The sequence below is a fragment of the Panthera onca genome, chromosome E2 (assembly GCF_046562875.1).
Source record: "Panthera onca isolate mPanOnc1 chromosome E2, mPanOnc1 haplotype 2, whole genome shotgun sequence".
Lineage (NCBI taxonomy): Eukaryota > Metazoa > Chordata > Mammalia > Carnivora > Felidae > Panthera > Panthera onca.
In genome coordinates, this window is record NC_138353.1 from 10,822,575 (window position 1) to 10,838,521 (window position 15,947).

The window sequence follows — 15,947 nt, forward strand, 5'->3', positions numbered from 1 at the left end:
GTGCCATACAGGCATGTTCTCACTTAATTCTCACAAAAGCTGAGAGGCAGGGTACTTTGGTCCCCAGTTTCTTTTTATTTTTTATTTTTTATTTTTAAAAATTTTTTTTAACGTTTTATTTATTTTTGAGACAGAGAGAGACAGAGCATGAACGGGGGAGGGGCAGAGAGAGAGGGAGACACAGAATCGGAAGCAGGCTCCAGGCTCTGAGCCATCAGCCCAGAGCCCGACGCGGGGCTCGAACTCATGGACCGCGAGATCGTGACCTGAGCCGAAGTCGGCCGCTTAACCGACTGAGCCACCCAGGCGCCCCTGGTCCCCAGTTTCTACAGAAGGCAGCAGAGTCTCAGGACTTAAAAAAAAAAAATGAGCCTCGGGTCAGTCTGCTGGAGCTGGCTGAACCAGGACTTGAATGCTGGGCTCCACCTCCAAATCCGCTGCTCTTCATGCTTGTATTTCCTCACTGCCGGGTTTCTGTCCAGTGGGGAAGACGTGCAGGTCACCAGACGGTGGGAGCAGAGTGGGCAGGGCTGGGATGGAGGAGCCCAGCCTGCTGACCTGGCCTAGGGGTGGGGAGTCAGGGAGGGCTTTCTGGAAGAGGGGACATGAGAGCTGAGACCTGGAGGACAAGGAGAGAAGCAGGCTAAGTGAGAGAGGGAGAGTGTCTCCAGCAGAGGGCACCATCGGTCATGCAGAGGCAAAAGAAGGCGTGAAGAATTAGATGGCAGTGGGGGATGCATGTGGTTCAGACCAGGAGGCAGGTGAAGTTCGGGAGCCAGGGGTTTGGGTTGGCCGAATGAGAACCCTCGTTCTGCTACTTGCTCGGCGTGTGGCCTTGGGTAGCTGACTCCTCAGCAGTGGAAGCCACGCCTGTGCTGGCACTGGGCCTAGATGTGACTGTCTGTGGGAAGGGCTAATTCCAAAGAGCCTGGCAAGTACAAGAGCATCAGGAGACGGGTTCTCACTGTCATAACTGGCAGTGTGAATGGGGAATAGAAACACGGAGAGTGGAGAGAATTGATGGATGGGCCTCAGGAAGGAATTCAGGCAGCACTTTCCTCTTTTCTTTAGCCCCCTTGTATATTATGTGCTCATTACCCACCAGGACCCTGTGCCCTGTATGATCTTCTTACTTTTTTTTTTTTTTAATTTTTTTAACGTTTATTTATTATTGAGAGACAGAGAGAGACAGACCGTGAGCAGGGAAGGGGCAGAGAGAGAGGGAGACACAGAATCTGAAGCAGGCTCCAGGCTCTGAGCTTGTCGGCACAGAGCCCGACACGGGGCTCGAACTCACAAGCCAAGAGATCATGACCTGAGCCCAAGTCGGACGCTTAACCGACTGAGCCACCCAGGCGCCCCCCGTATAATCTTCTTATTCAAGCCTCACAGGAGCCCTGGGAGTTGGCATTTCAGATCCCCGTTTTATAGAAGAGCAAACAGACTCAGGGGAAGCCAACCTGCCTGGGCCGTGGTTGGGAGTGGCAGAGCCAGGATTTGAACTGAGTTTATCTGCTGCCTCCCTCCATGCTGTGTTCTACACACTCCTATCTGTACTGACTGGCCCCTGGTTTTATACGTATGGCCCTCCTCCTCATCCCCAGTCTCCTTCCAGGTCCAGGAACTGATCATCAACAAAGATCCCACACTACTGGACAACTTCCTGGACGTGAGTGACCAACGGGAGAGAAAAGATGTGGGTGTAGAGGGAAGGGGAAGGATCCTGGTGCAACCCTGACCCACCTTCCTGATGTTGGCAGGAGATCATCGCTTTCCAGGCGGACAAGTCAATTGAAGTGCGCAAATTTGTCATCGGCTTCATCGAGGAGGCATGGTACGGGGTGGCGCAGGGAGCCCCCGGGAGCGCCCCTGGTGGAGACCACCTCTTCAGCTCCCTGCCTGGCCCTACCCTCTGCTTCTCAGACCCATTTTCCCTCCCATGCACACTGATTCCTCAGCAAATATTTAATAAGGTCAAAATCTTGGAGTCATTCGTGATTCCTCTACTTCTCCCACACTTCACATCTATATCATCAGTAAGGACCGTTGGCTCTACCTTCAGAATTTAAACAGTATCTAACCATTTTTCAACCACTTCCTGGGCCATTAGGCTGCTCTAAGCCACCATTACTTCCTCCCTAGATGACTTCAGGGAGGGGCCTTTCTGGTTCCCCTGCTTCCACTTTCTCTCCTGTTTAATTGAACTGAAATTCACATGACATAAAATCGACTACTTTAAAAAAAAATTTTTTTAATGTTTACTTCTTTTTGAGAGAGAGAGAGACAGAGCGTGATCGGGAGAGGGGCAGAGAAAGAGAGAGAGGGAGACACAGACACCAAAGCGGGCTCCAGGCTCTGAGCTGTCAGCACAGAGCCCCATGCGGGAGTTGAACTCACAAACCGTGAGATCAGGACCTGAGCCAAAGTCGGACGGTTAACCGACTGAGCCACCCAGGTGCCCCCAAATTAACTATTTTTCAGTGGACAGTTCAGTGACATTTATAGTACATTCACCCATCTAGTTCAAACATTTTTATCCTTCCCAGAGGAAATACCATAACCATTCCCTGCTTCCTTCTTACAGCAGCCAGAGTGATCCTGTTAAAATGTCAATCAGATCTTGGCAGTCCCCTGCTGTCAGACCTCCACTGGCCCACTGTCTCACCTAGATTGAAACCCAGACTCTTCCCCCTCACGTCATCTGCTCCTGGTGGCCTCTCTGATCTTCACTCACATCCTCCAGCCCCCCCCGCCCCTCCCTTTGTTGTTCCTTAAAAAGCTCTGTTCTCTCAGCTTGCTGTACCTGCAAAGGATGCTCACCTCCCCCTACGCCCCACCCCGGGAGCCACCTGGCTCGCTCCTTCACTTCCCTCTGGTCTTCCTCAGTAAGCCTTTCCTGGCCACGCCAGTCCACTGCCATACCTCTGGCATCCCCATCTGCACTGTTTTTTTATAGTGTTTTTACTAGTTGGAAATACCTTGACGCTTTTTCTTTCAAAAATGTCCACCCTGTGAGGACAGGCCTTCTCTGTGTTGTGGACCACTCTATCCCAGTGCCTGGAACAGTGTTGGCACGTAGGAGGAACTGAATACATACCGGTTGAACAGAAATTGCATCGCAGTGGTGACCACATGGCACGCTTACTGTGCCATGCCCTGTGTGAAAACCTCTCCTCTGTTTTCACCTGTCATCTTCGCAGCAGCCTTGGCTCTGTTATCCTCCTTTTAAGGGAACGGAAACGGAGGCTCAAAATGATAAAGTGATTTGTTCAAGCTGAGTCATTTGTTCATTCAGCATTTACTTGGTGCTTTGTGACGCAGGAAATAAAATAGCCCCTATTTAGTGACTGTTTTCTGTTTGTCAGGCACCATACCGAACGCTTTACCTAGTTACCTACTTTGATTCTCAAAACAACACCATGGATTAGTTATTTGGCCCATTTATCTCAAGACAAAACCGTGACTCAGAGAGGTGAAGTAAGTTTCCCAAGATCACATGGCCAGTATGTGGAGGGGCTGGGATTTTAACCCATTATCTGTAATGCCATTGCCCAGATTCGTAATCGCCACCTTTTACTGGGAGAATATGTGGTAAATTTCCAGAGTTTGCAGAAAAACCGAATGTTTAGCAGGTACGTGCCAGGCATTTGTGTGAGCCTGTAGGAATACAACAGTGAGTAAGTACAGATACTGTTTCTGCCTTGATGGAGCTGGCAGTTGAGTTTCACATTTTTTTTTTGACCGATGAGCTTAATATTTGACTTCACGTTGTAGAATGTCGTGAAAATTACATTCATGACCTGAGCTCTAGGTGTGGCCTTCCTGAAGTTTTTAGTTCATCAAGCAAATAACGTATTTCATTCTCAACAGAAAATGGGGCTCCACTAGGACTGACTTTGAAAGGGTCCCCTGCTTTCAGAGGCCCCACATTGAGGTAAACAAATTAGTAAAGAAGACCAGCGATTACATAAAGCGAAGTGCTTTCTAGTAATGCCAGCCCGTATTTACAGATGCTTTCTATCCTGTTCTAAGTACTTTACAAGTATTGTTGCAGTGTTCACAGCAAGCTGTGAGGTAAGTAGTCTCCTAGACGAGACAGTTGGCTTGGCCAGATTCACACCGTTGTCTGGCGATGCCGTGCCTTACGTGAACAGCAGAGTCCTAACAGTGAAAGAGTGGGCTTTGCAGCACTAACCTAGAGAGGAGGTTCATGGGTGGCTAAGTCTGAAGGTGCCAAGCATTGTTTGCTGACAGGGCAGGTGCAGTCCCTGACTTTGCCCCGCCTCTACTCCAGTCTCCTGACGTTGATCCCAATTTCCCTTTCCTCATGGACCCCAGGCTCCCATCACATGCCCAAAGAACCAGCTTGCCCTTGCCATTTTTTCTCCATCCCCCAGCAAACGAGACATTGAGTTACTCCTGAAACTGATCGCAAACCTCAACATGCTCTTGAGGGATGAGAATGTGAATGTGGTGAAGAAGGCCATCCTCACCATGACCCAGCTCTACAAGGTGGCCCTGCAGGTAAGCGCTCCCTCCCACCGGGGGGCGTCCCAATCTGACAGGTCTCATTTATAGCCTCCTTGGTTAGACAGGGACAGCTGTGTTAAACCAGGGACGGGTCAAATTCTTTATGGGCAAGATGTGCTGTTGCTTTTTGGGAGCAGACAACAAAGGGGTCTAATGTCCTAATGGTCAGGGAATCCCCATTCGTCCATCCATCCATGCATTTAACAAACATTCCCTGAGTACTTCCTCTGTGACTCACAGGGGCCTCAGTGGTGCTTATGGCCTAGTAAGAGAGACCGACTTGTGTCAAAAGCATCACAGAAATTTTAATTTTAGATCGTAGTAAGTTCTATAAGGAAAAGAACACACTGTGATGTGGTATTCTTTAGCGTGAATGAAATAAATGAATCCATTTGATTTCTGCTGCCATGTCGTGAGGTCAGCGTTGTTATCCCTTTGTCATAAGATTTGAGCCTCTTCACTCCGGGTTGTTAACCGTGCGTGAACCTCATGATGGCGGAACCAGACCTGTCGCGGTCATCACTGGGCCTTGTCCCCACCATCACCTAGCACAGGGTCTGGGGCAGAGGTGTAGCTCAGTAAATGTTTTCCAGATGAATGTATGCGTCATCAGTTGTGGACCTCTGAGTAGTGATGGAGTTGGCGATGTCTTGTCCCCGTCCCTCTGTCCCTGTCCCTCTCGCAGTGGATGGTGAAGTCACGAGTCATCAGTGAGCTCCAGGAGGCCTGCTGGGACATGGTGTCCGCCATGGCTGGTGACATCATTCTGCTGCTGGATTCTGACAATGACGGCATCCGCACCCACGCCATCAAGTTTGTGGAGGGCCTCATTGTCACCCTGTCACCCCGCATGGCAGACTCGGAGGTGCCCCGCCGCCAGGAGCATGATATCAGCCTGGACCGCATCCCCCGGGACCACCCCTACATCCAGTACAGTGAGTGCCACCCATCAGCCCGTCCCATTTGTCAGTCACTCTACACCCAACTACCCTCCTCCGCCCCTGTTTTCTCTCTTAGTTTTTCATTTCTGGAGACAGTATAAGACGGTTAAGAGCCCAAATGCTAGGGTCAAATCCTAGCTTCAACACTTATTATATGAACGTGGGCGAGTTACTTCTCTCTGAACTTCATTTCCTTTTCCACGGGTTTGTAGTGAGGTCCCATGAGGAGGTGAGCACTTAGTAAATGCTGGCTGGTTTTAAGAGTTTTCTTAAAAGTAGGCTCCATACCCAGTGTGGGGTTTGAATTCATTACCCTGAGATGAAGAGTGGAATGCTCTACCAACTGAACCAGCCGGGCGCCCCTAAATTTTTATGCTCATTAATAGTCCATCTCCTAGGACTCATCAGCCACTAAATTTTCTGGTCTTTTCCAGCCATTCTGAGCCATGTGTAAGGGTCTCTCCCCTTTTGGCCCCAAAGGCTGCTTTCTCCAGAGGCCAGGGAGAAAGGCCCCTGCTAACTGGTTCTTTTCTCTCCCTCATTAGATGTGCTGTGGGAAGAGGGCAAGGCAGCTTTGGAGCAGTTGCTCAAGTTCATGGTGCATCCCGCCATCTCCTCCATCAACCTGACCACAGCTCTGGGCTCCCTTGCCAACATCGCCCGCCAGAGGCCCATGTTCATGTCAGAGGTGATCCAGGCCTACGAAACCCTGCATGGTAGGTTGGGCCACTGCCCTCCCACTCTCCACTGGCCAGTCTGCTCCTTCCTGAGAAAATGTGAGCCGGGTAGTGGGTCCCTGAGGGATTCATCATTCTGGTAGGTCTGGACACAGGAGGCATTCTTTAGACAGGAATCTTTGGTTGCGTATGACAGAAACCTGGTTCAAAGCTGGCTTTAATATTAAGATATGTGTGGGTGAAATGATATGATGTCTGCTAAATACTTTAAAATGTTCCAGACTCTCCCGCCCCCACCAAAAAAAAAAAAGAAAAAAAGGGCAGGGTAGATGTGCCAAGATATAAGCAGAGTGTTGATGGGTACTTGGTTATTTGTTATACTCTTTTCTCTGCTTTTGTGCATGTATGAAAACTGAAATGTCTGGGGTTGAGGCGTGAATATGTACAGATCGTGGAACTGTCTCCATTTCTTGGCTCTTATTTTCTCCTTGTTGGCTTTGTTCTGTGTCACTTTCCTTGGGGTAGCAAAGATGGCCCCCAATACCTCTAGGCCTCCATTCTGTCCACTTGGCAACCCCAAGGGACAGAGTGTTTCCTTCCCAGTCATTCCATCAGAAGTCCAAGGGCTGATGCCCATTGTGCCTGATTGGCTGAGAAGACCTTGGTAACCTGTCTCTGAACCAATCACAATGCCCGAGGGATTTACATTGTTCTTACTGGCTCTGAGTCTTTTGCCCACTTGGACTGAGAATGGAGCCGGGGTAGTTCCCTCAAAGGAAAATGGGAGCACTGTTGGCTGATGAAGGAGGGAAGGATGCTGAGCAAGCAGAATTACAGGCATCCTCTTTCTCTCTAGAACAGGGAAGGTTTGCTCACGAAGGTGACTGTTAGACATTAGAATATCATTCTGGTGGCAGGGACCGACAAGGCACTGTTGACGGCAGTTCAGTTGGGACATTGTGGAGGTGAAGTTGGTGATGATAGCCTCCCCCGGGGGAGGCATGTTGGAATTTCCAGACCAGAGATGGAAGGAGATGAGACTTTATGTTTAATAGGAGAGAGGGTGAGCTTTCTTTTTGTTTTAAGGTTGACTAATCCCGATGGAGACCTCTTGAGGGTTTTAAGCATCAGCTCGTGCAGGGGGACGGCTGCACATGAGATCTGAGAGCGCAGGAACCTTCCTAGGGGGCGCCTGCAACCACTGCCCAAGCTGGGGACTCGGGAACTGAGCTTTGCAGGGCCCCATAAGCTCCGTCCACAGGACAGAGCTCCTGCTTCTTTCCTCACAGCCAACCTGCCCCCTACGCTGGCCAAATCCCAGGTGAGCAGCGTGCGCAAGAACCTCAAGTTGCACCTGTTGAGTGTCCTGAAGCACCCGGCCTCCTTGGAGTTTCAGGCCCAGATTACCACCCTGCTGGTGGACCTAGGCACACCTCAGGCTGAGATTGCCCGCAATATGCCCAGCGGCAAGGATGCCCGCAAGCGGCCCCGGGACGACTCGGATTCCACGCTCAAGAAGATGAAGTTAGGTGAGCCGAGGAGCTGAGCCAGGCCTGGCGAGAGGTGGGGGCAGGGACTGGCCGCGTTTGTAGTATTCAGTTACTTACGTTCAACTGTCAGCTTTATTTATGTTGGTTCATATTACATTGTAAATTATAGCGTTTAGATATGACCTAGCAAATGATATCAAAATAGAGTTATTAAAGTAGTTACGAATTGCTTAAATCATGCAGAAGGTGAATAAACCAAAAAGTCTCCCTCTTGCTCCTCTCCCCAAAAGTAACCACTCCCTAAGTGTTAACACTTAGGTTTTCTTTCAGAAATACCTCTGAGTTCTCCTTTCCTTTGTTTCCTTTATAATTGGATTTGTTTTCTGAAGTAATTTTTTAATGGTTGTATTATTTTGTCAATGGTGTGAACCATGGCAGACTTTCTTACTATAAAACTTTTCTTTTTAAATCACCGATGTTCCGTTCTAGAACATTTATGAAAGAATTAGATTTTCTTTTTTAAGGAGGCTCCACGCCCAACGTGGGATTTGAACAAGAATCAGATGCTTTACTGACTAGAGCCACCCAACGCCCCAAATTCCAAGCAGGCTTCACACTGTCAGCGAGGAGCCCAGTACAGGGCTTGAACTCACAAACCGTGAGATCATGACCTGAGCTGAAACCAAGAATCAGATGCATGACTGAGCCACCCAGGCGCCCCTTTTCCCCGTTGTAAATACTAAGTTGAGGGAGGTACTTGTACTGTCTACAATACATGTTCCCCTTCAAATTTTGACCCAGTGGCTTTAACATCTGTTGATGATTATTGCCTGCATCTGTTATTGCTATAATGGTTATGAGAAGATTTCCTTCTGCATTTATTAGTTGGCATTCTGTAAGGAAGAGCTTTCTTCTTCCAGCTCAGGTCATGATCTCACGGTTCGTGAGTTTGAGCCCCACGTCGGGCTCTGTGCTGACAGCATGGAGCTTGGAGCTTGCTTCGGATTCTGGGTCTCCCTCTCTCTCTGCCCCTCACTCACTCACAGTCTGTCTGTCTGTCTGTCTGTCTGTCTGTCTCTCTGTCTGTCTCTCTCACTCTCAAAAATACATAAACATTAACGTATCCCATACTTTTTTTGAGCATTTTTTACTTTCTGGCATAACAAGATGTTCTAGACTTTACTTACCCCAGCTTTGGAATCAGCCTTTCCTCTAAGGAGCTCTGGATTCTTTTAAGTAGGGAGTAGTTTCAGAAACTAAGATTCGAGCCCTGGGTGTGCCCATTGCTACTGGGCACGTGGAAATTCTTGATAGCCACTGCCAGACTGTTTTCCAAAACAACTGCACCACGTACAAAACCCCCGCAGCCTGTGAATGCCAGTTACTACACTCTTACAGCCCTGAATGTTCTATAAACCGCCTGGGTATAAACAGTATCCTGGGCTTAGATTTGCTTTCTTGCACGTATTGGAGTCAGGCTGGGCGTCCTTTTACACTTCTTAGCCATTGGTTAGCTGTTTGCTGGTCTGTGAGGTGCCTATTCTGTTTGACATTTTGTAACTGAATTGTATATACCCTTGCTCTTGGTTAACTGCAGAGTATCAGCTTTTCCTTAACGTGTGTTGCAAACTTTTTTAAAAGGCTGCATAACAGCGGTGCCTGGCAGTCTCAGGCAGCACATCATGCTTGATCATAGGGTTGCCCAAGCGGGCATGGAGCCTACTCAAAAAAAAAAAAAAAAAAAAATGTGTGACGTGGCATCCTATTTTTGCCATAATCTACTTAAATCGTTACCCCGTTAAACATTCCAGCTTTTCCATTTTTTATAAATACAGTTTCCAGGAACATGTTTGTACCTAAAGCTTTTTCTCTGAGACTCAAAGTACTAGTTTTGGTCCTTGCGCTGGAACCACCGTACTTGGATGAGCCAGCCTGTTCCTGATGGAGACCGTGTGCCATTTCTCATTGTATAGTCAGTGGCGAAGTGAATTCTCTGTACGTTTTACCTTCAGTCTGCCCATGACCTATGTGCTTAGGGTCAATACTTAGAAGTAGGTTTGCTGTGTCGGAAAGGTGTGTACAGGGCAAATTTTGGCCTTCAGTCAAATTGCCCTTCCAAAAGGCCTTACCAGTTTACCTTTCCACAGTCCACACCCCTCCTAACAACAGACACTACCAGCCTTTTTATTTATTTATTTATTTTGTCAGTCATATAGGCAAAAAGGCTATCTCATTAGGTGGCTTTTACATTTTCCTGATTCTTGGTGAGGTTGAGCAATATTCCAAAGACAGAGGATTTTTATGTTTTTTGTTTCTCATGTTTTTTTTGTTTTTTTTGTTTTTAACGTTTGTTTATTTTTGGGAGAGAGAGAAAGCACAAGCAGGGGAGGGGCAGAGAGAGACAGACACAGAATCCGAAGCAGGCTCCAGGCTCTGAGCTGTCAGTCAGCACAGAGCCTGACGTGGGGCTCGAACTCACAGACTTCGAGATCATGACCTGAGCCGAAGTCGGACGCCCCACTAACTGAGCCACCCGGGCATCCCCAAAGATAGAGGTTTTTCTAAACAAGCTCGGTGAAATTATTAGTTAACCTTTTCATCTTCTTGGAGTTTGGTGTGATCGGCCGGGCTGGTGTGGCTTATTCCCCTTTCCCAGATGAGGAGAATGAGGCCTAAAGAGAGGCGGGTCATTCTGCAGGGTCCTGTGGTGCTTTGAGGTCTGTGTTCACCGCACGGCTCCTACTTGCCGAGGCTGCCTGGAGGCGGGGACCCCCGGGGCCCCCTGGGAGGAGGGAGGGCCCGGTGCTCACTCTAGTACCATCACCTCCTCTCCTTCCCTCTCCCAGAGCCCAACCTGGGGGAAGATGATGAGGACAAGGACTTGGAGCCGGGCCCATCGGGAACCTCCAAGGCCTCAGCCCAGATCTCAGGCCAGTCGGATACAGACATCACCGCCGAGTTCCTGCAGCCTTTGCTGACACCTGACAACGTGGCCAATCTGGTGAGGATGGACGGGAGCCGTTTCCCACGGGGCAGGGAAGAAGGCCTTCTAGTCTTTCCCTACCCTTCCGTTCCACACTGCCCCCTCTCCCAGATGGCATGAGTCCCAGAACACCTCTGTTCTCCGTCGGGAGGGTGTGATCCCGTGGGCCCTCCCAACCTTGGATGGACCTTTCCTCTTGTCTTTACTCCTTTAGGAGGTCCCTTGTCACCACTCCCAGCAGTCCCTCTTTGGGTAGTCTGAGTCCCCATCCAAACTCATCCCCTCTCGCCCTCTCCTCTCCTTTGAACGGAGGTCGTATTAACTGGGGAGTGAACACCACGACCTGTTTGCTAAGTGGCGTGGGATTGGCATTGGTGGGGTGGGATGGCCAGTGTTTTCCTTAGATTCTCGAAGATACCCTGCTGTGCACTGAAAGAACCACTGGTTTGAGTTGCTGGGGGCGGGGTGTGTGTCTCACCTCAGTCCTCGGGCTGTAGCGGCACTGAGACCTGTCCATTGGGTGCTCCTGGACAGCGCCTCTTCCCCTGCAGTCCTTCCCTGCTCTCTGCCTAGAGGCTCCAGGGGGCTTAGTTGTTGGGTGCATGGAATGGAATTTTTGTCACCAGGGTAGCAAGAAGGGGTTTTCTCTCGCGCTCAGATCTCTTTGGTGAGCTCCAGGCCTGGAGACGTGTCTACGTCATGCATCGTTCTCCCCTCAGATGTTCCACAGGCCCCGCAGACTCATTATGTCAGAAGTAAACTTGCAGAATTTCTCCCTATGTTCTTCTCCAGGCCCACAGCCCTCTCTGTGTTCTTGGCACACCAGCCTCCCAGTTCCCAACCCACAAACCTGGGAGTTAAGCTCTTTGCCTTTCCTCCAGTCCTTCCCCTTGTTCTCCATCCCCCAACCCCCGCCACGGGCCCCTGCATGGCCCAGGCACCACCCGCCTGCTCCTTGGCTCTGGCTTCCACTCTCCGTGTGGCAGCCAGAGACATCTTCCCGAAGTACCGCGCCTGCCGTTCCCCTGGCTCCCCTGCTCCAACCCCTGCCGTGGCTCTCCATTTCCTTCCAGATAAAATTTGAATGCAGCTTGCCTCAGGCCCTGCCTGGTTATGCTTCCATTCAGTGTTCAGTCGGTGTACCTCATCTGTCCTCTTCACATCCTGGGAAATTGTCTTTTAAAATTATTGGCTGAAAGCTCTTCACAAGATTCTTTTACTTTTGTGATAACTGCCGTTTGTTAGTAATGTGCAGCGTTTTGGTTTCTAATATTGTCTTCTTACTCTTTTTGTTATCATTCAGTCTTGCCATAGGTTTGCCTTTCAAAGAACTGGCTCTGAAGTTTTGTTTATACTCTTGTGTAACCTTTTCTGTTTTATTTCTGTTGTCTTTATTTCTTTCCTTGAATATCTTATCCCCCAGTTTTAAGTTAAATGCTTGGCTTATAAGTTTTCAACTGTCTTACCCCCGGCCAGCCCTCCCCGCCCCCTCCCTCCCTCCCCCCCCCCCCCGCCCCCACCATAAGCATTTAAGGATTTGATTTTCCAAGTACCATTTTAGCTGCATCCCACACATTTTGATTTGTAGTTATTTTAGTATCTCTCTGTTCTAATTATTTTATTATTTCAGGAATATATTTAAACCTCTAAGCATGTAGGGATTTTCAAATTACTTTCTGTCACCAGCTCCTGAGCAAAATAGACAAGCTCTCGTTAGGATATGGATTTCTTTTTAAGCCATTTTTTCACATTTATTTGTTTTTGAGAGAGAGAGAGGGAGAGATCATGCGTACATGGGTGATGGGCAGAGAGAGAGGGAGATGGAGAATCCCAAGCAGGTTCTGTGCTGTCAGCGGAGAGCCTGATGTGGGGCTCGAACTCACATACCATGAGATCATGACCTGAGCTGAAATCTAGAGTGGGATGTTTAATCATCTGAGCCACCCAGGCTCCCCAATGGATTTTTTTTAAAGTCAATTTCTGGTTCACAGGACACTCTTCACAGAACTTCCAGGCTCTTGGCAGGATTCTGCTGCTCCTTAGCGCCCCCATGCTGTTCCTATACCCGGAATACGCACCCCCTCCCACTGTGAGATGTCACAGTATGCCAGTCTGAAGCTTGCCCTCCTCTCAGATCTCAGTCTAGGTGCCACTTCCCCGGGGAGCCAAAGCTGCCCCTGGCCCTCCTGAGCATCTCATGGCACCCTCTACTTCCCCCTCTTGGGCAGCATGCTGCAGCATTGCTCATTTTCTGTCTGACTTACCCGGGAGTCTGAGCCCCGTGAGACCCGGCCCGGGACTGTCTTAGCCACCGTCCTTTGCCCGGCCTGGGCCTGGGCCTGGGCCTGGAACGGGTGTTTGTCGAGTCAGTGAGTAAGGAAGGACTCCTCTCCCTGGGCATCCCGCAGGTCCTCATCAGCATGGTGTACCTGCCCGAGGCCATGCCCGCCTCCTTCCAAGCCATCTATACCCCCGTGGAGTCAGCAGGCACCGAAGCCCAGATCAAGCACCTGGCTCGGCTCATGGCCACACAGATGACGGCTGCGGGACTGGGGCCAGGTGAGTGCCACGTGGAGCTGACCTGGCCAGGGGTCGGCCCCCTGGCCACTGGCTTCTGCTTACTGGAGGAGCACCTCTTCCTGGTGGTACAGATGACACTCACGGGAGATGTTAGGGGTAAATAATTACAAGTCCCCCGGATACCTCGAGTGCTTGATATTTTCAGTCCCTGGGCTTTGAATCCAACAGACCTTGGTGTGAGGTCTGTGTCGAACCAGACCGCCTCAGCCACTTAATAGCTGTATAACTTTGGTCAAGTTACTTAACCTCTCTGAGATTCAGGTGTTTTCCTACATTAACAGTACTTTTGAGCTATATATTATGTAGAGAGACACAACTCTTAGTACAGAATTTTCGTAAAGAGAGCACACCAACGTAGTCACCATCCAGATAGAGATATAGACCATTTCCACCACTCCAGAACATTCCTTCTTGCTCCTACCAGTCGCACTCACGGCATCCCACTTCCTGAGATGATCACCATTTTTTTTTTTTTTTTAAGTTTATTTATTTGAGAGCACAAGCAGTGGAGGGGCAGAGAGAGAGGGAGAGACAGAATCCCAAGCAGGCTCCGCGCTGTCAGTGCAGAGCCTGTTGTGGGGCTCGAACTCCCGACTCCTGAGATCATGACCTGAGCCAAGATCAAGAGTCGGACGCTCGACCGGCTGTGCCACCCGGGTGCCCCAGATGACCGCTCTTCTGATTCCTGTCTCCATGGATTAATTTTTCCTAGTCCTGAATTTCGTATAAAATGGGATCATAGAGAGTCTGGCTCCTGCTCGACATAAGTTTTTGAGATGTGCCCATGTTTTCATGTGACCCAGTGGTTTATTTGTATTGCTGAATAGTATTTGCTTCTGTGACTAGGCCATCATTTGTTTATGGGCCTGTGGCTTGTGTCCGGTTTTTGACCGCTGCGAGTGAAGCTGTACAAATGTGTGCGAGCGTTTTTGGCCGGTTGGTTGGGTTTGCGGGGGTGGTTGGGTCTTTTTTGTGTGCTTGAGTGTAGTTGGTGTGTGTAAGTGTTTTGGTATACACACGCCCTCATTTTCCTTGAGTATATACACTAAGGGGTGGAATTGTCGGGTCATAGGTTAGGGTATGTTCGGGGTTATTACACGGTGCCCATCAGTGTTCCACCGGGGCTGTGCCATTTGATACTCTCACCAGCAGTAAATGGCATTTCTAGTTTGAGCCTTGGTTGTATTGCCAAACGGGGATGAAAAGCGTGCCTGTTCCAGAATGGTGTTTTGCAGATTTACACGACTTTTGTGTATACAAGCCTTAAGATAGAGCCCAGCGCACGGGAGGTCCTTGGATGGGAGCAGGTGGGCGTGACAGTCCTGGGGCCCATTTGCTTACCTCCCTCTCAGGGGTGGAGCAGACCAAACAGTGCAAGGAGGAGCCCAAGGAGGAAAAGGTGGTGAAGCCAGAGAGTGTCCTGATTAAGCGACGCCTGTCGGCCCAGGGCCAGGCCATCTCAGTGGTGGGCTCCCTGAGCTCCATGTCTGCTCTGGAGGAGGAGGCGCCCCAGGCCAAGAGGAGGCCAGAGCCCATCATCCCTGTCACACAGCCCCGGTGAGTTCCCTGGTAGGTGCAGATGCAGGACCTAGGGCCTGGTCCTTGGTGCGCGCGTGCACCTGTGTGTGTGCATGTGTTAGAGACAGAGACGGATAAACTGGCGGGGCTGGAGGAGGATCTGTCTGATCCCAGAGTCAATGCCATGGCCACCAAGCCTTACCTGTCATTTTCTTTTACATAAAAATGCCCCCTTACTTAGGTCTAAAGTTGGGATGGTAGTATCTCTCTCTCTAAGGATCAAGGGAGAATTAGGTGGGTTCACGGTGATAGTTTGATCATTCAATGAGGTAACTCTTGAGGTTGGAAGTGAATTTGATAGAAAGTATTTAGCCTGATTCCTAACAGGTAGGAAGTGCTGCTGTTCGTTGTTCTCCTCCTCATTGTCATCCCCCTTACAGACCACAAAATCCAACCAGTCCCTGCCCATCCCAACCATGATTTGCTTCCTGGGCCGTGCCTGGTCCTCCCTCCCAGCCCTCCCTTCCCCTCACTCCCTCCTGCAGTCACACCTGCCTCTTGAACAGCCAGGCAGGTAGGTCCCCACTGGAAGCTTCCAGCCTCGGCACTTTCTGTTCTCTCTACCTAGAAAGCTCATCCTCCAGGTATTTGTGCGTCCTGTCCCCTTGCCTCGTTCAGATCTGCACTCCCACCTTGCCTCCTCCTATAAGCATTTCCTTTACACGCTTTACAAAGACAAAATGGCACCCTCCTCCTTTCTCCTTCCCCTGCGCCCTGCCGTGGCTGAGTCACGGGAGAGTTAGAGGGGCGGCGCGGTGAGGGCTGGGACGGGGAGGGTGGTCTCCGTATGGCCCCTGGTGGGCCTCTGCTCCAGAAAGGCTGTTTGAGTCACCGTGTCCCTGTTCCTGCTCCCCCATGTAGGCTGGCGGGCGCTGGTGGGCGCAAGAAAATCTTCCGTCTGAGCGATGTGCTCAAGCCCCTGACCGACGCCCAGGTTGAGGCTATGAAGCTGGGCGCCGTGAAGCGGATCCTCCGGGCAGAGAAGGCCGTGGCCTGCAGCGGGGCGGCCCAGGTGTGCCCCGGTCCCCCCAGCCCATTCTTTCCAGCCCTCCCCTCACCAGCTCGCCTCATATCCCGAGAAAGACACAGCCTTAGACCCAAACCTCCCTGGCTCCGGGTCCCACCTGTGCTGCCCGCCAGCCCTCCGTGCCTCGCTTCTATCCCCCCT

The 15,947-nt window shown here is 50.3% G+C and overlaps 1 protein-coding gene across 3 annotated transcripts in view; it reads left to right on the plus strand.

Annotated features, from left to right (window-relative positions):
• Positions 1-15,947, plus strand: part of SYMPK (symplekin scaffold protein) — a 35,057-nt gene that overhangs the window by 4,396 nt on the left and 14,714 nt on the right. For 2 of the 3 annotated variants that reach the window (XM_060651511.2, XM_060651510.2), the window contains 10 exons: positions 1,616-1,669; positions 1,761-1,834; positions 4,398-4,524; positions 5,216-5,465; positions 6,017-6,187; positions 7,438-7,677; positions 10,485-10,639; positions 13,030-13,180; positions 14,554-14,758; positions 15,641-15,791. In XM_060651511.2, the coding sequence (XP_060507494.1) occupies positions 1,616-1,669; positions 1,761-1,834; positions 4,398-4,524; positions 5,216-5,465; positions 6,017-6,187; positions 7,438-7,677; positions 10,485-10,639; positions 13,030-13,180; positions 14,554-14,758; positions 15,641-15,791 (1,578 nt within the window). Of the gene's footprint in view, positions 1-1,615; positions 1,670-1,760; positions 1,835-4,397; positions 4,525-5,215; positions 5,466-6,016; positions 6,188-6,747; positions 7,029-7,437; positions 7,678-10,484; positions 10,640-13,029; positions 13,181-14,553; positions 14,759-15,640; positions 15,792-15,947 lie in introns of those variants that run through there. The other variant, XM_060651514.2, reaches the window with a different exon arrangement.